Raw genomic sequence first — 21,675 nt, 5'->3', positions numbered from 1 at the left:
TCTTTACTCCTTCCTATTGCCACCTTTTCCCCTGATGTTATTATAGTGGTATGTGTTCTCATTTTAATGCTTTCTTTCTTTTATTGTTTTTCTTTGTTTCTTTGTTTGGTCATTTTTGTAACGATCAATGCCGTCTTTTTTCAATTATTCTCTGACTCATGCTGTCACAAGTGCACCCGTCCTTACTAGTATTTCCTTTCTCCTAAACTTGTGTCCTTCAAACGTCTTATACATCGATATTGTTTTAAAATAAAAACACTACAAACAATACACTTAATTACAACATTCCCCTTTTTGCCTACACTGTTTTTCTCATTTGCATGAACATCAAACTGGCATGTACAGTTATTTGCATGTAATTATCATATTGCCAAAAACAGTCCCTACATCAAGAAGAAGAAGAAGAAGAAGAAGAAGAAGAAGAAGAAGAAGAAGAAGAAGAAGAAGAAGAAGAAGAAGAAGAAGAACACAAACAACAACAACAACAACAACAACAACAACAACAACAACAACAACAACACCGGGTGTGTGTGTGTGTGTGTGTGTATGAGTGAGTACGTGCGTGCGTGTGTGCGTGCCTGCGTACGTGCGAGTGTGCGTGCGTGCGTGTGTGCACGTGCTTGCGTGCGTGCATGTGTGTGTGTGTGCACGTGCTCTCATAGCTAAAGCCACCTGTTCATCATGATATCCCCGACGTTATTGTGTGTCCTGGAAATGTGATACATTTTCTATTGCAGAAGTCTTACAGAAACTCATTTTCTCTTGCTTTGAACATTTCGAGAGCAATTCGTTTTGTAAGACAAGTCATAGCATCAATGTTTATTGATTTTGTCTGCTGTACATTTTGTTTGTCCATTTTAAAGGCCAATAACTCGTGTTTGTGTGTGTGATTGTTTCCCTTTGTCCTATTTCCAATAGCGTATCCTCTATTGCTGTATTGTATTGTCAGATTCGTATTTGTAAGGAAAATGTCTGTTTAGTTCAATGTTTCAGCTTTCATTGGTCAATTTCGTCCTGCCATATTTGCCGGAGCAACCCCAAGAGCCGAAGACAAAGGTTCATCTTGACGTCGTTGGAACGAGGCTCTGGTGAATGTTTAGTTTTGTCATTGATTAAACGTTCACTAAACTTACCTCACTCGAGTCTCAGACTCAAGATTGTATTAGCCTTACCAAAAAAAAGGAAAAGTGTTTGGTTTTTGTGTATCCGTAAATTAACTGTTAGTGCCAAGACGCGCGTGTACTATACACTACGTCAGAGTCTTGAGTATTGATTTTTGTGTCTACAATTTCCTTTTCTGAGTCGTTAGCAAATCAAGAGAGATCTCCTTGACTTACTGACTGTCGGCTATTTTCAGACCACCGAGGCCAGAGGTATTCGTTCGGTGATACTGTTTTGTTTTGAGAATTCAGCTTTTTCTGTTGGTCTTTCATCTAAGAGCAAATGAAATAGATAGACTGCTCCTTTCCAAAGTCAAGAATAAACAACAAAAACAAGAATGATACGCTTAATTGATACAACGGAACATATAATTATACGCATCAAAAAAGGTTGAGTAAGATGCGTTACGTACTTTCAGGACGAGAGAGAATTAGACATATTTGACTCTCTCTCTCTCTCTCTCTCTCTCTCTCTCTCTCTCTCTCTCTCTCTCTCTCTCTCTCTCTCTCTCTCTCTCTCTCTCTCTCTCTCTCTCTCTCTCTCTCTCTCTCTCTCTCTCTCTTTCTCTCTCTCTCGCTCTCTCTTTATTTCTCTCTCTCTACCTCTCTCTATCTCGCTCTCTCTCTCATTCTCTCTCTCTCTCTGTCTCTCTCTCACACTCTCTCTTTATCTCTCCCCTCTCTCTCTCTCTCTCTCTCTTTATTTCTCTCTCTCTCTCTCTCTACTCTCTCTCTCTCTCTCTCTCTCTCTCTCTCTCTCTCTCTCTCTCTCTCTCTCTCTCTCTCTCTCTCTTTCTCTCTAAGGACAGGTTGGAAGAATAGGTTTTGCCAAAACCTTTATCTTTTTGTAATAGAGTTCTGAGCCTGAGTCTGAGTCTCTCTCTCTCTCTCTCTCTCTCTCTCTCTCTCTCTCTCTCTCTCTCTCTCTCTCTCTCTAAAATAAAGTTCAGTTCAGTTCAGTTCAGTTACATCTTGTAAGGTATGTGCAGATCAATGTGTTAGCACGCGCAACTTTGCTCTTTTACTATTTTCATTTAATATTGTAACCACAAGTAGCTGTAATATCTTAACTTCTACAATTAGTCACGTCTGTTTCGAAGAACATTACATTTTACAGAAATCCAAATAAACGGACCGTCAATTGTGTGACAACTAGATAAACAGAAAAAAGGGATAAACTCAACAAGCAAGAAAAAACACACACAAAAACAACACAAACAAACCAAAAATCTAACATGACAAGCAATTATACGCGAGAATCCAGACGATAAAGTTGCGATCAAACTTGAGTTGTGAAAGAGCCATTGAGAATAGCCAATCGTCGCCCAATTCTCCTTCTGGGCGCTTCAACAGGAATCCGATTGTGCTGGCAACGGAGAAGAAGAGACTGAATGGGGATTGCGACAAGGAAGTGAAGCAGGAAAAGAGAGGGAGGAGAAGGGGGTTGGGGGGTGGGGGGAGCAGAAGGCAGAATTGACTCTAAGGGGAACACGAGAAGAAGAATAATAAATAATAATAATAAATGAGCATTTATATAGCGCAACATCATAACTTTACAATTATGCTCTTTGCGCTTGACACATTTAAAATTAAAACACAGTTATACAAGCATTTACATCTACATTCATAGTCAACAACGCTTAATTAAAGAAGGGAGTAAGCTAAATGTGTGGCGGTGGGTAAGACAGACGCGAACAGGAAGGGACTAAATAAGAGAACGCCAGGGAACGCCAGAGAATGGCGATGCGGCGGTGGGGGCTTGGGGTTGGAATACATTGCAAACGAATAAGGATGGACTCATATGGTTGTAGCGTCATATATATTTCGATAAGGCGGGGTGGGGTTGGAGGGACAATTCGCAAACGCATAAGAACATACATGCGGGAAACTACAGAGAGATGGAATAGGGGTTGCATCAGTGGGGCAAGGGGTTGCATCAGTGGGGCAAGGGGTTGCATCAGCGGGGCAAGGGGTTGCATCAGCGGGGCAAGGGGTTGCATCAGTGGGGCAAGGGGTTGCATCAACAAAAGAAACGCCAAAAAGGCGAGAGTTTACGAGGCTTGTTGAGGGAGTTTGTAAATCACAAACGAAATATGAAACTGAACGAAAAACAAAACTTCAACAAATAAAGGGAGAAGAACGAACAGACCGAACAATCAAAACGTCATGGGAATAGAAATACACGACGTTCAGTGGGATGAGCTAAATCGCAATCGACAAAAACAGGACATACACGAGTAAAAGAACACCAGCAAAATGAAGGGAGACGTAGGGATGGAAAGAGGGGGGGGGGATATGTCGAGGGAAGCAGGGCTGAGGTACAGGAGAAAGATACCACCCAAACGGGAGCCATCCGCAGCGCTGGGTTGTTTCAAACTGATATTTGTTGTGATTTCAACGAATCAGAGTCCGCGGTTTGTTCTCTCCCATTTGCGTGGCACCCACTTTCGGTTTCAGATTTCAGAAAGCACAACAAAGACAATGTATTTTGGCAAATAGAGCAATGTTTGCATTATTGAGAAAGTGTCGTAAGTATAATTTACCACTGGATATGCAGTTAGAGTTATTTAAAAAGTGTGTATGTCCAATTTTACTGTGAGGTTTGGGGACATGAGAAGCTTGATTTAATATCAACATTTCAGTTGCGCTAATTAACAATGATTTTAAGAGTGAATAAGTCTACCCCATCGTGTATAGTTTTTGGAGAGTTAGGACAGTATCCAATCAAATTAGAGGCCCAGTGTAGATTATTGGTGTATTGGTATTGTTTGATGCTTGATTTGAAAAAATGGCACTTCAAAGATTTCTTGTCTGATGTTTTTTTTTTTTTTTTTTTTTTTTTTTTTAACCTCAGTTGCATGCAGGTTTGCTACTACAATTATTTTTTGCCTTTTTATTATATATATATATATTTTTTTGTGTGTGTGGCTTGGAGCAAACCTTCTTCATAGGTCTTTTCTTTTCAAATGTGTACAATTTTTAAATCAATAAACCTTATCAGTAAACTAATATGTTCAGATAAATAAATAAATAAAAATAATCATAACATAAATTTATTCCTAATGTTCAGCTCAGTTTACAATACACCCAAATCTTTTTAACACTCAACTTATACCAGGCCCCTGAGGGTTAAGTCCCTTTGAAAAATAAATAATATTTCAAGGGGTGTCCCATATCTAAATTTACTTATACACATTTTTCCAATCAAGATTAAATGGGTAAGATACTTAAACATTTCATGTGTCAAACCATTCTTATCTCGCACATAAATCAGCACATCTGTTGCTTGTAAAATAATTGCTATGTTATATCGATTGTAGAACAATGTTTCAACATGCTTCCACAAATGGTGAATTTTACTGCAATAGAAAAAGAAATGTTCAATATAATCAACTTGTTCAATACAGTATGGACATTTATCATTATTTGCGAGTCCCATTTTTAAGAGGAGAATATTGGTTGGGTATATATTGTGTAATATCTTCCACTGTAATTCTTTTAGTCTGGTTTCTGTTGTTGTTTCTTTTGCATTAAGCCAAACTTTTTCTTCAATACTAATACCATCTGTCTGATGTTAAAGTTATATTTGAATTTATTTCAGAGTTCACATTAAAAGCTGCCTTGGCTGTTTTATGTTTATTCATTGTTAAACCAGTTAGGGTTTTCAGATTTGTGGTTTGTCCAGCCGTTTACAGTGAATGTTTCTAAGAAGCTTGTAAAACAAAGACTGCGAGACCAATAAATATTTGCAATGCTGGAAAAGTGAATCTGCCAGCAATGGCGTTTGTTATAATTACTGTTTGTATAATAATGAGGTTTTGTTTTAGAAAAATAGTTGATATGTTTGACTGGGTTCATGAGAGAAAAATTATTAAAATTTAGGTTGAGTAATCATAAGTTACCTATTCACCAAGAACGTTTTTTGAACATCCCGAGGGATGAAAGAGTATGTAAGCTGTGTGGAAGTGGTTAGATGAATTTCACTTTTTGTTTAATTGTCAATATGAGAGTGTCGTGAAAGAACGAAAGAAGTATATTGGAAATTATTTTCAGCATCATGCAAATGTTATAAAAATATAATGCTTTAATGAATGTAAAATCAAAAAATAAGTTGGTTAGTGTTATTATGAGTTATTTCCGTTAGATGATTTACGTGTTTCGTTGTGTTTTGTTGTGGTTCCTATCCTGTTGGTTTGTCTGTTTGCTTTCTGTTTTGTTTTGTTTTTTGTTTTTATACTGTTAGGTACAGTTTTTGTTTGTTTTATTTATGGGTTTTGTTTTAGCGTAGCAAAACAAGCATAAAGGAGGCTGTTCCTGTCGATAAGATCTTGTTGATGAAGATGTGGTTTCTGTTTGTTAGTGTGTTCTGTTTTTCTTTTGTTGTTTAATTAAGTTCACTGTTTGCTGTGCCTGCGCGCACTCCCATTGTGCTTGTGACTTAATTGTGTATTTTTGTTAGCTTTTTGTGGGCCTAAAGCCGAAAATAAAATCTTGAAATTCTTGGTTCGTGCACCTAAGCCCAGAAGGACTGGAGAGGGGGGGGGGGGGGGGGGAAGGGGGGGGGGGGGTGTAGCCGGAAAGTAGAAAGTGATTAAACGGGCGTTACCAATCGATATATTGGTGTTAAGCGGAGACTTCCGAGCCAGGCAGAGAGGATCTGACTGTGACTGGCACGCCGTTGAACAAAGGTGACACGCATTGCACGCGTATTTACCCGTACGTGACCAGAATCCCCAAAATGGAGGGTGATGGTATTCGAGCACAGGCCGGAGAAACGTCAAGCAAACTGACGGACCAGAGGATGCAAGGGAGGGGGGGGGGGGGTAAATGATGATGGTGCATACATATTTCAGATACGCGTACACGTGCATAGTGTGTACACACACCGTCTTCTGTGGCGTTAGACGGACAGAGGGACAGACAGACAGGCGGACAGACACAAACCAACACAAACACACACACACACACACACACACACACACACTCACTCACACTCACACACACACACACACACACACACACACACACACACACACACACACACACACACACACACACACACACAAGCAAACGATAACAGATCGACGATCCTTCCCACTAGTTGATCGTTTGATCTTCTTCCGTGTTAAAAAGAACATGACAAAAATTACATGCACGAGTACATTAAGCCAACACTATCTGGCGGCAACGCTTGTGAACTGACAGGAAGACGGCGAGACAATGATGGTTCTATATTGAACGAAAGTGGTAGAACGATCAATTGTGTGGCGTCTAGTTCTATCCCTTGCGCTAAAGAGAGGACTATTCCTCTGAAAGAGAGAGAGAGATCAAATCAAATCAAATCAAATCAAATCAAATTTTATTTTACGAGGGTTGTGGCATAAGCAATACAAATTAGCTTCTTTTCAACCAGCCCTCGCCCAGAGAGGGACTTTTCTAATCGTATATGCATTTACAAAAGATAAACATAAAAGTAATTTTTTTTAAAAAGGCAGAAAAACAATTTACAGGACAGAGAGAGAGAGAGAGAGAGAGAGAGAGAGAGAGAGAGAGAGAGAGAGAGAGAGAGAGAGAGAGAGAGAGAGAGAGAGAGAGAGAGAGAGAGAGAGAGAGAGAGAGAGAGAGAGAGAGAGAGAGAGAGAGAGACGGAGGGGGGAAGAAGTCAGAAGTCAGAAAGTTTAATCGCCAAAACTTTGAAGTTTCATTGCGATGGGGAGATTGGGGGTAAAGGGAAACAATTTTGAAACCGAGAAACGTTACACAATGTCCACATCAATGGGATGGCTCACTATTTCCATCCCTTAGCAGACATGGTCATTTCCGCGTCAGTTTTTGTGTTGTTCGTTTGGTGCGTGTTAAACAAATTACACAGTTCTCCCGAATCATTTCCGAAGACGAGAGAACAAAACAGAACAGAACAATTATTTATTTAACGAGGGTAATAGAGTAAGCAGCGATCTGCTTTTCTACATCTGGCCCTCGCCCTAAAGAGGGATTAGTCTAAAATTGCTAATGAATAAACAAGTAAAGAAAACTACTGCTACATGATTATAATAAAATGAAAGTAAGAACATAGGGAGAGAGAGAGAGGGGGGGAGAGAGAGAGAGGGAAGGAGAGGGAGAGAAGGAGATTGATAGATAGAAATGACAATGAGACTGAAACAGAGACAGAAAGAGATACAAACAGAGACAGAAACAACGAGACAGAGAGAGAGAAAGACAGAAACAGAGAGAGTGAGCGTACCAGTCACAGAGAGAAAGGTTCAGAAGACACAAGAGAACAGAAATGAAAACCGAATCGCCACAGACTACGCTACAGACTACGCTACAGACTACGCCACAGACTACGCTACAGACGACGCCACAGACTACGCTACAGACGACGCCACAGACTACGCTACAGACTACGCTACAGACGACGCCACAGACTACGCTACAGACTACGCTACAGACTACGCTACAGACGACGAGAATGACGAAGAACTTGCGAAGGGGAAGGAAATAGTAGAAAAGTAAGAACTTCCAGTCTCTCCACTTTACAGTAGAGAGTGGACGACGTGACGAAGAAAGAGAGAAATGACTTAGCGACACGCACAGTGACCAGGCATGACCCGAGAAGGATCACAATGGACAAAGGCTAGTCTTCAGCACGCACAGTGACCAGGCATGACCCGAGAAGGATCACAATGGACAAAGGCTAGTCTTCAGCACGCACAGTGACCAGGCATGACCCGAGAAGGATGACAATGGGCAAAGGCTAGTCTTCAGCACGCACACAGTAATCTACGGACGAATCCTTTTAACTGTGTCCAGTGAGAAATTCCAAAATATCCGCCTCTGCTACGATGGATGTTTATCAAACCAAGCAGGGCCGTCTAATTGTAGATGTCAACAGAGAAAGAAGGAATAAACGAAAGAAGCAAGCAAACGAACACCCAACAACAGCGTTCAATTATAATAATAATAAGAAGAACATTTATATAGCGCTAAATCAAAAACTTTCGTTAAAAAGGCTTGCTCTAAGCGCTTGACATCTAAACTAAAACGTCATTCACACTCTTTACAATGATGTACAAGAACTTCATGTCACACTCTTTCATTCAGTATAGCACCATTCACACAGTTGTTATTATGTACAAGACAATAAGTTAGTCTAACATTTAGAATGTTCATAAGATGAAACAAGAGAATTATAACGACAAGCGATTAGAGAAGAAAACCCAGGCGATGATAATGTTGTGATCAAAACTCAGCCGTGAGGCGCGATTGGAAATGGCCAGTCGGAGCATAATTCTCCTTCCTCAACGATCAGTCAAGAGTTGCATTTTGGGGTGTTTTTCTTTTCGCCCTATTTCCACGAGAAAGCTAATACTGCTGCGAGCTGCGAAAGACTTGTTCATCTACATACGCTGGAAAGAAATGCAAATTTGAAAATCCGGCGACGAACAAAATAACCGTAGTTGTCATAAAATGTGCATTTGAATTGAATTCAACATTATGCAAATGATGCTTTGCCTCTCTACGTCTCATTTAGTTTGAGTAAAGCCCTAAGAAACAATGTGCGTGCTGAATTACGAGTCCTTTGTTTTTGACTCTCACGTCTAGCTAAATGATGTTTTTGCACCAGAAACAAAATGCAGCATTTCTTTGTCTTAAAAAAAGGGGCCAATTGAATCTTAGTTAGGCCATAAAGTATCATATCTCTTTGCAGTTTATGCTCATTTAAGAAAACAATTTCCCCCCTCACTCGAAACGAAGCATCTCTACCCGAGAGTTAGTGATACCATATGATGGACAGACAGCCCAAAACTGACATTTTACGCGATACCACTCACAGCGCAGAGGTGCACAATACAGAACTTACACACACACACACACACACACACACACACACACACACACACACACACACACAAACACACACACACACACACACACATAACACACACACACACACACACACACATAACACACACACACACACACACACACACACACATAACACACACACACACATAACACACACACATACACACGCACACACACACACACGCGTGCCCCCACGCACGCGCACACACACACACACACACACACACACACACACACACACACACACACACACACACACACACACACACACATTCCCACCACCCTCGTCTCGATTCCAAGTCTATGTTAAAACATTTAGTCAAAATGTGATTAAATTTTTAAAAAGTGTCTGCCTTTTCGATAAGGTTCACAGTCGATAGCGATAGAACGGACAATCACCAATAACTCAAATGTCCACAAGTGACCCGAGAGAGATGAAACGGATGAAATGGAAGGCGAGGAGAATGGAGCACGAGGGTGACAATCTCGTCTGGTGCCAGGGTAAGTACCAGAGACTGTCTGGAACAGGCTTCAAAGGCTATCGGTGGAGATTGTCTCCTCTCTTTGGATTTCGTCTGCCATAAAATGCTGCCACGACAAAGCGAGAATGGCTTTGGGACTGCCAACCTTTTCATCGCCCCCGAACGTTTGACCACCCTCTGCCCCCCAAGTATAGTGGGAGTGTGTATGCGCGTGGTGTGCACGAGGATGTATGCACGTGAGTGATATTTGTAAATGTGTATTATTATAATATCATCTTTGTATTTATATTATTGAAATTGTTATATCTCGATGTACAGCGCTAAGAGCATAGTTAAATTTGTGAAGCGGCGCTATATAAGCTATCTTTATTATTATTATTATTATTATTATTATTATTATTTCGTTCCCCTGTGTATATATTTACAATAGCATTCATTTTCTACGCGAGTCTTTCGTTGTAACCTTGTGTCTTGTTTTTTTTATTGATACACACACTTAGTTGAAGCGGCACTGTCACGACCTCATTTTTCAAGCAAATTGATTGACATTTTTGGTAAAACAATCTTTGATTCAATCCGGGGTTTGGGATTGCATTTGAACTCGAAAGCTTACAAATTAGAAAATTAGTTTGTTTGATGTTTTGATATCGCTTCACACGACTTGTTTCTTATTGTGCATTAGGCTGCGGTTTGTGATGCTTCTCAAACTCGTTTGTGATTCCGTTTTCACCCAGGTTGTGTACATTAGTTTTTTGGGGAAGTACGAAAACAAAAGTCTGTGTGAATGTTGTTGTTGGTTTTGTTCAGCATCGGGGACACGCACTCTCACACACACACAGGCATAATGTAGAAACAGCCCACTACAAGTGCTTAGTGCAGACGTACTGCACAGACATTTGAACCACCGTGCTCCAGCATTGGCAGGATGGTCTTGGTCGTATATAAAGAAAAACAAATTAAAAGTCAAACCAGAAACAAAATGAAAAACACAAGAAAACAAAAACCCACTGACAAAAAAAACTTACTGACCAAACGAACAAAACAAAACAAAAATTAAAAACTCCAACTCCAACAGGGTCTTTATAATATACTCAAACTTTGCCTCTCTTACACAATTATAAAACCTCGACAATTCATGTCCTCAAAACTTTCGCAGACTCTGTAAAAAGTCGATGACTATATGAGTTTAAGATGCAAATAGGGATAATGGCTAGAAAGTCCTGAACTGACCCCCAAAATAATTCAAAATATACACCTCTTTTTTGTTTAAATCGATGACTATATGATTTTTTGACGCAAAACTGAGTTATAGCAAACTCGTCCTGAATTGACCCCAGGAGAAATTCAATAGACAAGAAAACGGTCTTCATCATCATGAGTGATAACCCTGTGTAGTGCCGCGCAAAGCATTATAGTCTGGAGCCACGGTGGTGGGCTACCAATGAAGATTTAGCCATCTTTGGGGATTTCCCCAGCACTATAATGCTGTCAGAACCAAGTGAGACTGTCACGTAGAGCTCCACAATGGGACTGTCAACAGCGTTCGCTTTTTTGTATGGGGATTTGTTTTAGCAATTCACACTAGCACATACGCACGCACGCACGCACGCACGCACGCACGCAGGTACGCACGTGGGTACGCACGCACGCACGCACGCACGACCACAGACAGACAGACACACAGACACACACACACACACACACTCACACATATATCCTTGTCTGGTTATGGCGTTAGGGTCACAATTACTTTTACCCGATATAATAATCTTTGCATTGGAGCGTAGTGGTGAGGAGGGGGGGGGGGGAGGCAGATAATAAGCATGACCGGTTCGGTCGCATATTTCTCAAATCTTCGATATTCTTCTTATAGTGTGCATTACGTGTTTTTTATGGTTATTTTTACAATCTGGAATCTTTTGTGTCTATTATTTATTCACGTTTAAATACAGTTATTGGTGACTTAGTCATGTTATGATGTATGTGATCGTCGGTGAAAAACAAAACCAAAAGTACAAAACAAAACCTTGTATATAACGGGTTCATATATCATATTTGAAAAATGTCTCAAATAAGTTTACGATGACACAGCCGACCTAGCAATCATCACATTTTAAACGCTATTTAAAAGCAGTCCAGTGTTCCGCGAATCTATACAGCACAAGCTTGTCTTCTTCAACAAATCACCCAAAAGTGTACCACAACAAAATACGAACCACACGCTCGGAATGAAAGAAACCGACTATTAAATGGGCACAGTCGTGTTTAACCAAATGCAACGCCAGTGCCAATAACTCGAGAAAAGTCCGCAAGCGTGCAGGGAATTGATCAATGTTCGTTATAGGCGGTATCGGTAAATGACGCTTTCGTTACCCGGCTGCTGATATGTTCATCATTAACACCTACACCAAGACTAGAAGTGTTATTGCAATTCTTGGACTGAACTAATGTATATAATCGGCTCCCTCAAAAATACCCAACGAACCCCACAATAAAACACATCAAATATGCCCATACACACACAAACACACACACACACACACACACACACACACACACACACACACACACACACACACACACACACACACACACACACACACACACACACAAATCCATTATCAAAAATGACCCAGTCATTTGATTCAATGATGCACCAAGGCTTTGCACATTTTCCTGCATCCACTAAAACAAATCAGTAAAGTAATAATAATATGCTCCTTAACTAATATTCCCTTTAGCAGCAACACAAATCAGATCACTAGCTCTGGATCCCCACAACTAGAGACCATCACAAAATGTGTCCTTGTACGTCGCCAAAAGTTACTCCAATAGTTCAGGACAACTCTGACCCCGCTTAACATAAATGCCCCCAATGGACTTCCGTTACAGATGTCTTGGAATACTACCACCCAGCCAAACCACAAGTACGGGAATCCTGCAAGGGTAGATCATGAGATGTGCAGTCGTGATTGCTCAAAAGCTACACCAAGAGTTACGAATTTGTATATCATCGGACCCGCTTAACATTTATTCCCCAACTGATCTTCCTTGACAAATGTCTTGGAATTATCCCACCCACCCAGCAAAACCACAAGCTTATGAATCCTGCAAGGGGAGAGCATGAGATGTGAAATCTTGGCTGCTTAAAAGCTACATCAAGAGTTAAGGGTGTACATCTCTAAACCAATACCTTAACTGGTCTTCCTTGACAAATGTCTTGGACTGATACCACCCAGCCAAACCACATGACCATGAACACTGTGCAGGCGTGTTTCTTCAAACGTTACCCCAATGTCCTTGCCCGCGCCAATGCACACAGGACTACAGTGGACTGGTCAATACATTTGCTTGGTGCCAAGGTCACAAGCGTTGTGATATCTCCTGTTTTAAGAAAACTGCACAAAATCGACGTCGTCGTGGAATTTTGCCGAACCGCGTTTAAATCAGGAGGACAAAAGTGATTATGTGTATTGTGAAATAGTGTTTATATTCGTTCCTGGTAGGGATAGAAAGATAACATGATTTAAATAGCATCCATTATCAATCGTATTTAAGAGAACATATTTCATGAACAATTATTTATTTAGTCTAAAGCTCAAAAACATCAAATTCGTCAAGAATCGAGTTGCGCCAAAATTCCACGACGACATCGAAATGGTCTTTATTTGTTTTACCAAATCTATCGGGACTTTCTTGCAACAAGTACAAACAAGAACTCGTTTACCATGCTTGCTACCATTATCAAACGTGAGGTTGTGCTTTATCAAATTCTTCGCCCAGGACATAGTCATCGTTGTGTCTATCTTTAAAAACCTCCTAGAAATATGTACCACAACACAACCTTCTTCTTTTTCTCCTTCTTCTTCGTTCATGGGCTTAGACTCCCACGTTCACTCATGTTTTTAGCACCAGTGGATTTTTACGTGTATGACCGTTTTTACCCCGCCATTCAGGCAACACACGCCGATTTCGGAGGAGGCATGCTGGGTATTTTCGTGTTTCTATAACCCACCGAACTCTGACATGGATTACAGGATCTTTTCCGTGCGCACTTGGTCTTGTGCTTGCGTGTAGACACATACTGTCTGCACATAAGTTGACCTGGGAGATCGGAAAAAATCTCCACTCTTAACCCACCAGGCGGCAGCGACCGGGATTCAAACTCACGACCTCCCGATTAGGAGGCCGACGTGTTACCACCACGCCACTGTGCCCGTCTCCACAAACCACACGCCCAGGAACCCCATGGGCAACGATGATGATACGTGCAATCGCGCTTGATGAGATGCTACGCCATTGTCCATGCGCCACAAATGTAATTTCTCAGATTTAGATAGTAAAGTTAATTTGATTTGTGCAACGATATCATATTTCGCCTGAGCTCAGCTTTCGCCGTCGGCCTTTTTAATCTCGTATAACCCACTGCCACCCCCCCCCCCCCCCCCTCTTCCTCTCTTTCAAAGTTCTGATGATCGACCTTTGGTACTTAACTTTAATGGGATCAAATTCGACAACAAACAAACGGTATTCTAACTTAGAAGTTCGCTTCATCTCAAAATCTTTCCATTCCGTCATTCAAAGGACAGAATCACTCGGTGCGTTTTTGAAGTAATCGAATTTTGGCGTCCAATCTATCAAATTTCATCACGATTTTCCTATATTTGTAAGAAACTGACGTGCTTTTCTCACTCAAATTAGTGTACCTCTTTTATTGGCCTGGGAAGCAACATTTCAGTCAAGATGTATATCGAATGCGAAAGCTGAAACCATGCGAAACATGAGATCGTTGCACCGGGTACAGTGAATTAATCAGTGTACTGATTTGGTGCCAGAGAATATTTCCCCCGGTGCCTGGTGGGTCATAACTCATCGCCAAACTGACAGTGAAATCACCCCTTTGTGGGACGTTTGGACCGAGCCAAGGCACGGCATTCAGCGTTTAAACGGTATTTATACTAACGTTGGGGTTAAGGTACATATTCGCAATGCAAAAATGGTAGTTTGAGATATGATGTGACCACAGAGAGACGTACTATTTCCAAACCGGAGAAGACAGTTCGGTTTCCAAATTATGTTTTATTTCTATCTTGTTATAAATTATAATGCCTTCTGTTCCAACACACAACAGCCACAACAACAATAACGACACCAGCAGCGTTTAAGTGTTAGTGTTAGTGTTAGTGTGTGTGTGTGTGTGTGTGTGTGTGTATGTGTGTGTGTGTGTGTATGTGTGTGTGTGTGTGTGTGTGTGTGTTTAACGAGAGAGACAGACAGAGAGGAGAGAGACAGAGAGAGAGACAGAGACACAAACAGAGAGACAGAGAGAGAGAAAGGAGAATCAATGGACAGAGAGAGGTAGGTGGCAGACTGACAGAGCCACCAATAAGGTTCAGCGCACAGACAATTGCTCAACTGTCGATCCTCTTTCAAACGTCATCAGATTGGCATCTGAGGGCGAAAGAGCCAACCCCAGAAAAAGAAAAACAGACAAACGGTCAGAGAATCCAAGAGTGGAGGAGGGAGAGGAGGGTGAGGCGGATAAAGTTCACAGCTCGTCTAGACAGGACAATCAGTTCTCAGGAAACAGGTAGGTCTTTGATTAGTGGACCCTGCCCTGGCGTCTGATTATTTGACTTCCGATTACCAGCTGGCGACTGAGTGGACAGGAAGGGTAGGCGTTTTGGCGTGTCTGTGTGTGCTTTACAGCTCTTTACATATTTGAAATTGAAATAACTTTATAACACGAATAAACAGTTTCAGATTCGTGTGCTAGGTTTATAGAGACATTGTAAAACGAGTGAAATAATTATAAGTGGTTTTATTTTCGTTGACCCCTGCCGTACATGTCACAGGACATGAATTGTTTCAAATGGTGTTTATGCAGATTAAAGTCCGAGTGCTTTAGTAGATAAACTTAACCACCCGACAACTATTGCCAATGTGCCGTAGGAAGTAGCACCAGTTTAGTTTCATATGCTTTGTAAATGGGCCGATCCAGAAGTCGCAGTCTACCATGTTCACTATTTGAAAAAGCAACGAGTGTAAATCTGGTACGAAACAGTAAGCCATGTAGTATTCTGTTTATCCTACATACTGTACTTACGTGTATTTCACTGAAAATGTCCTGCAGTCAAGGCAGCTAAATTGAAGACGCTTGTTTTGGAACCTCGATCTCTTCTAAAGCCTCGTGCAGTCTATTACGTCAAAGCAAAGAAACGTCACTCTGAAAGTGTGACGTGACGTGTTAGTTCTAAAATGTCATCGAGGGTAATTAGCGAGCGCAATTTTATTTTCTATAATGACGTTTGTCTCGGTGACATTGGCATCATAAGCAGTGGAAAAACAGGTCCCTGCCAGACTTACTTGATATGACCTCATTTACATGATATAGACACGTGTGATTTGAACGATTATTATCTCACGAGTGTCTCTCTCACGTATGTAGGATAAAGTAGCTATACAAGTCACGACCTTGGAAACGGGACCGTGTCAACTCGTGGTTTTTTGGGTTTTTATTTTTAGACACAAAGGGACGCAAGCGATATAAATGCATACCTTGTGTGCAATACAGTATGTGAGCGTTGTGCGGAACCAGTGTCCTGGTACCTGAGAGAACAACACGCTTTAAAGTTAACAATAGTATACAATCAATAATAATACCGCAAGCTCATATGTTCCTCATTCTCCAAGTCACTCTTACTAACACTTAAGCACACAGGCACACATGATAACCAGCTTTTATTCCTGACCATAGCACTTATAAATCAGGATTGTGTGTGTGGTGGTTTTATTTTGATTTTGTTACGAATACACACGCAAATAAAACTTCGTGATTTGATTGTTTTGGCGAAATCAATATTAACATGTATGTATTTTGTTTTGTTCTTTTCCTAGAGAGGATGCTTAGAGTATGAAAATAATGTCGACGGTCTGTTTCGTTAACATGTCAAAAAATTAAACAAAATAAAAAATGTCACGGCAATCCTTGAAGCAAGAAATAATCGCAACCTTTTGTTTTGTCAGCATGAAACGTTCCTACAACATACTTTAAAACACAATTTGATTGTGAATGTTTGAACGTTGGCAGCCTGTTTCCTTTTGGATTCCTTGAAGCACGAGCGCAGGCAGTGTCTGTGTTACCGCAATTGTCCAGGAACTGGCAACATCTATCACCAATGTCTAAAAACCAGCTTTACCTTTCTAAGACAGTAAGAATCGATTTTCTTCAAAACAAATTTGCGCCACCACAGGGAGCTGCAAGAGAAAGAAAAGTGGCATGTGTCGGAGACATGCCAAGTCCTCATCTCAATAAACTGACATGCCAAGTCCTCATCTCAATAAACAGACATGCCAAGGTCTCATCTCAATAAACTGACATGCCAAGTCATCATCTCAATAACCTGACATGTCAAGGTCTCATCTCAATAACCTGACATGCCAAGTTCTCATCTAAATAACCTGACATGTCAAGTCATCATTACAATAACCTGACATGTCAAGTCCTCATCTCAATAAACAGACATGCCAAGGTCTCATCTCAATAACCGGACATGTCAAGGGCTCTCTTTGCTAGCGTCTGCCCACACCCAGCAATATATTAGCTTTTCGTGTAATATGTGTGTTGCAGCAAGGACTAGCTATACTGAAAGACCATGACAGATCTTTTGTTTCCGATCTTGAAAATATTCGCAGACATCCTTGAAGGAGATACTGTTACTCTTGTCAAGAAAATACGAAAAACGTGAACGAAGAAAAACAAAACAACCCCAACCCACATGAGTCTCGGATGTCAGTCCTAAACCATTTGATGGATTACATTTTCCAGGAATCAGTCATATTCCTACGAATATTGTTCACTGCGTATGTCTGTGTAAAGACACATGTTCTTTCCTAAACCTGTTTCACAATCTCCTCTCTATCGGGATGTGTGTGTGTGTGTGAGTGTGTGTGTGTGTGTGTGTGTGTGTGTGTGTGTGTGTGTGTGTGTGTGTGTGTGTGTGTGTGTGTGTGTGTGTGTGTGTGTGTGAGTGTGTGTGTGAGTGTGTTTGCGTGCGTGAATGTGGAAGGTTATATATATAACTAGTATCTACATTGTGTAGTTGTTGTTGAATATACCTATCGAACTGTGTAGCTGTGACCAAACTTGTTTCCTTTGTATTTTTATAACATAAGTCATCCTCCGTGCCTCAAAAGAGGTTAAAGGATTAATAATAAAACATGAAACTTTTGCGTCAGTGATTGCCTGCCTGTCCTCGTCTGTACCTGTCTGTTTGTTTGTTTGTTTGTTAAACGCGTGTGTTTGGAGGCTTGTGAATTTCTCTCACAAATTTCGTAGCTTATCATTTGCATTACATTCCAATACCGTCGAATTCAATTTATAATGTACACTTTCCTCTTATCTTCCGTGTTCGTCCCTTGAGAAAGAGAATCGATTATTGTTACAGAGTAAACTTCAGGAATCTCATTTTCGGAAAAAAAAGGATCTCAGATAGAATGTAAAAACAAAACCCAAGAGAATAAAAACCTATTAGCATGTGCACACATTTGTAGAAACGCTGACACTGGCGGAACTCTCCATGGGCGGATCTTATTATTCGACACACTCATCAAGTCGATCTAAGAAGAAATGACCTCAGGATTTACAACATCATTAAAAAGAAAGAAAGATAGATAGAAAAAAAGAAAGAAAGAAAGAAAGAAAGAAAGAAGGAAAGAAAGACAAAATCAGAAAGAAAGAAAGAGAAAGAAAAAAAGAAAGTCAAAGAGAAAGAGAGAAAACAAAATACACACTTTTATCCGGAAGGAAATGAAAGCCAAATGTTGTCTGTAACAACATTTTAAAAAAGCCTTAAAAGGACAGAGTCTAAACAATATCACTGCAAAATAGGTATCGATACAAAACAACGCCAGACACGATTTCAGAAAGCAATAAGCAATTTCCGCATCACCTGCGGACAGTTTTCCAACGATGTAATTTCAGTCGACGTCCAATCCTTCGGACCGGGTTTTGTTTTACAGTTTGCAGCATTCAATGGAAGAGAATCAACATGTCCAGGACCCAAAAGGTCGATAACATTTGGTCGAAAGTCAAAAAGTCGAGTGCGACAAAAAGGTCGAGTGCGACAAAAGGTCGGCGATTTAAAGGTCACAGACAGACAGACAGACAGACAGACAGACAGACAGACAGACAGACAGACAGGGCCGGACCCAGGGGGGGGGGGTTCCAGGGGTTCCGGAACCCCACCCCTGGAAAAAGCATGTACTTTGCTTTGAGTGTTTTTTTTACTAGTTTTAGCACCAAAACAATGCTGCTCTTAACCCTCAAAACAAGGCCCAGAATGCACCAGATTGCACAGATTTTAACCGTTTTTCAAAAATTGTCCGGGGGAGCATACCCCCGGACCCCCCTAGTTCGCGCGCCTGCTTTGCAGGCGCGCGCTTGTGGCTTCGCCACTTCGCTGATTTGCCCCCCCCCCCCAAAAAAAAAAGGAGGAACCCCCCCCCCCTTACAACTCATTTGGTCCGGCCCTGACAGACAGACAGACAGACAGACAGACAGACAGACAGACAGACAGACAGACAGACAAACAAACAGACAGAGACAGACATACAGAACTGAATAGCCTTGATTCAGATTTCAGTGAACATAATTACAAGTAGAGAAATTAATTTTACAAAACAAATGAATACCAGAGGATACAAAGTAGTACGTTTTCTTTTCAAAGCAATTGAAATAACATTTAAATACGAACGCGAGGTAGGTTTTTCAGCACATTAGTAAAACTGCAAGTTAAGTTAAACTCTCAAAGAACATGCACCGTATACAGAGACAAGAATAAAAACCGTGAAGTATCACATTTCAGAGTAGCTCCACAAGAATTTATAGCACCAGAAGTCTATTATCTATATAGTATTTCATTCACTTGGGATAGCACATAATTCTGAACAATAAATATGCCAATCTCCGTAGTATTTGTTTGTTTGTTTGCTTAGGCAAAAAAAAATAGGTCTGTTTACGGTAACATAGGCCCAAAAAATAGGGTCGGTAGGTCGGGATTTTTTTTTTTCTCCAAAAAACCATATTTTTAATTTTTTTTTTTTTTTTTTTTTATATTTTTTTTCCCAAATGCCCCCCAAAAAAGTCTAGGGTCGCGCGAAAAAAATAGGGTCGGTCGGGTTACCGTAAACAGACTATTTTTTGGGGGGCCTTAACGCCCAGCCGACCACGAAGGGCCATATCAGGGCGGTGCTGCTTTGACATTTAACGTGCGCCACACACAAGACAGAAGTCGCAGCACAGGCTTCATGTCTCACCCAGTCACATTATTCTGACACCGGACCAACCAGTCCTAGCACTAACCCCATAATGCCAGACGCCAGACGATCTCCGTAGTATACCCGACGCCTGAATCTTTAAATTTCATTTCATTTTCATTTTTCATTTTCATTACTTTATTGTCCCATCGCTGGGAAATTCGGGTCGCTTCCTCCCAGTGGAAAGCTAACAGCAACGGAGTCGCGCTACCCAGGTGTCTGCGTGTTTAGGTGTATTCAGCCACCTGCACTTATGGCAGAATGACCAAGGTCTTTTACGTGCCATTGTGATGACACGGGGGTGGGACATGGCTTCCGTCTCTGGGTCTGCACATAAAGTTGACCCGTGTCCGTCCCGGCCCGAATTCGAACCTGCGACCTTCCGATCACAAGTCCAGTGCTCTACCAACTGAGCTACTGGGCCCCCATAGGTATGGATGTTTTGTTTCTGGCAGCACAGTGTGAAACACATCCTAGTCTTCGAAAAATAGTTAGCAAGGTAAGACACGCAGATGAACCATACACACAAACGGGAAGGCAGATAGGAAGAAAGGCAGGCAGACAAACAAACAGAAAATCACTCAAGAAAGAAATGGTTTACAGAGAGGGACATACATAGAATGACGATAGACTATAGTTTGACAAACTATTCAACGACACGTGTCATACACAGACACACCCACACACAGACACACACACACAGACACACACACACACACACACACACTCACACACACACACACACAAACACTCACACACACACACACACACACACAACACACACACACGCACACACACACACACACACACACACACACACACACACACACACACAGATACCCACTCACCCATCCACCCAGATACACATACTCACCAATAGGAATTCGATGTCGGTAACTGGTTCCATCCGCCACCAACACCAGAGACAGCACAACGACCATCACCATCGTCGTCAACACCGACATCACGTGCAGACTGAGTGACGCCATAGCTTTCCTGACAGTCGTGTCGGCGTCACTGTCTTACGAAGTCAAACCTGTTGCGCACAGTACAAGACTGTGTACAGTACACACTTCAAACAAGGCTGGAATGTCACAACAAATTCTCAGCTGCTAAACAGCAATTTCTCCTCCTGTTTTGTTTGGCCTGTTTCGGGCAGCACAATAAAGACAAACTGGATAAAAATGTCAGGCCTTATTATCTGTTCGGTGAGAGTTTGAGGATGATTAAATTCCGCTAGATTCTATGTATCTGGGATTACTGTGCACACTGTTAGCTTCAGCAGGAACTTCAACAATAGAGAGCCATGGTTTGTTTTGTTCTATTGCTGCTTTTGTGAAAACCACGACATCCTTGTCCGTCATTAAAACGTGTTCTGCAGTTCGCACAATGCCGATACTTCTTGTGCGTATGGCTTCCTGCAACGTGGCTCAGTACTTGTGTTCCGTTTCAATCCTGCTCACCATTGGAAACAGGAGTTTGTGTTTTTTGTTACTCAAAATGAAACTTCAAACAGGTTTACTGCAACATTTTTAAATTAAGAATAGTTATCATAAGGTTTTATAACACAAGAGGGTCTGAGTTAAGAAAGTTAAGAAGAAATCTGAAACACGTGGGCTTGTGACGTTCCAAAATCAAGGATAGTTTAGTTCTCAATGTCGTCGTGGACTCTTGTTTTTTCGGGCTTCTTTATTTTTTGTTTGTTAAATCATTAATTTCAAACGGCAGAAATTAATATGTAAGCGCCGAGGGCTATATCTAGATTAGGCGCATAAAAATGATCACAATAATAATAATAATAATAATTAAGAACCGAAACTGAAATAGAGGATTCTAGCAATGCCCAA

At 41.1% G+C, this 21,675-nt stretch overlaps 1 protein-coding gene across 1 annotated transcript in view; it reads right to left on the bottom strand.

Annotated features, from left to right (window-relative positions):
• The window catches only part of LOC138968050 (glutamate receptor-like), a 108,330-nt gene extending 87,293 nt beyond the window's left edge, over positions 1-21,037 (bottom strand). Inside the window, exon 1 of the mRNA XM_070340613.1 lies at positions 20,703-21,037. Coding sequence (XP_070196714.1) covers positions 20,703-20,817 — 115 coding nt within the window. The 5' untranslated portion in view covers positions 20,818-21,037. The remainder of the gene's footprint in view (positions 1-20,702) is intronic.
• Between the last annotated feature and the right edge of the window lie 638 nt (positions 21,038-21,675).

The sequence above is a fragment of the Littorina saxatilis genome, linkage group LG6 (genome assembly GCF_037325665.1).
Source record: "Littorina saxatilis isolate snail1 linkage group LG6, US_GU_Lsax_2.0, whole genome shotgun sequence".
In the NCBI taxonomy this organism is placed as follows: Eukaryota; Metazoa; Mollusca; class Gastropoda; order Littorinimorpha; family Littorinidae; genus Littorina; species Littorina saxatilis.
This window is presented reverse-complemented; position numbering and strand designations above follow the sequence as displayed.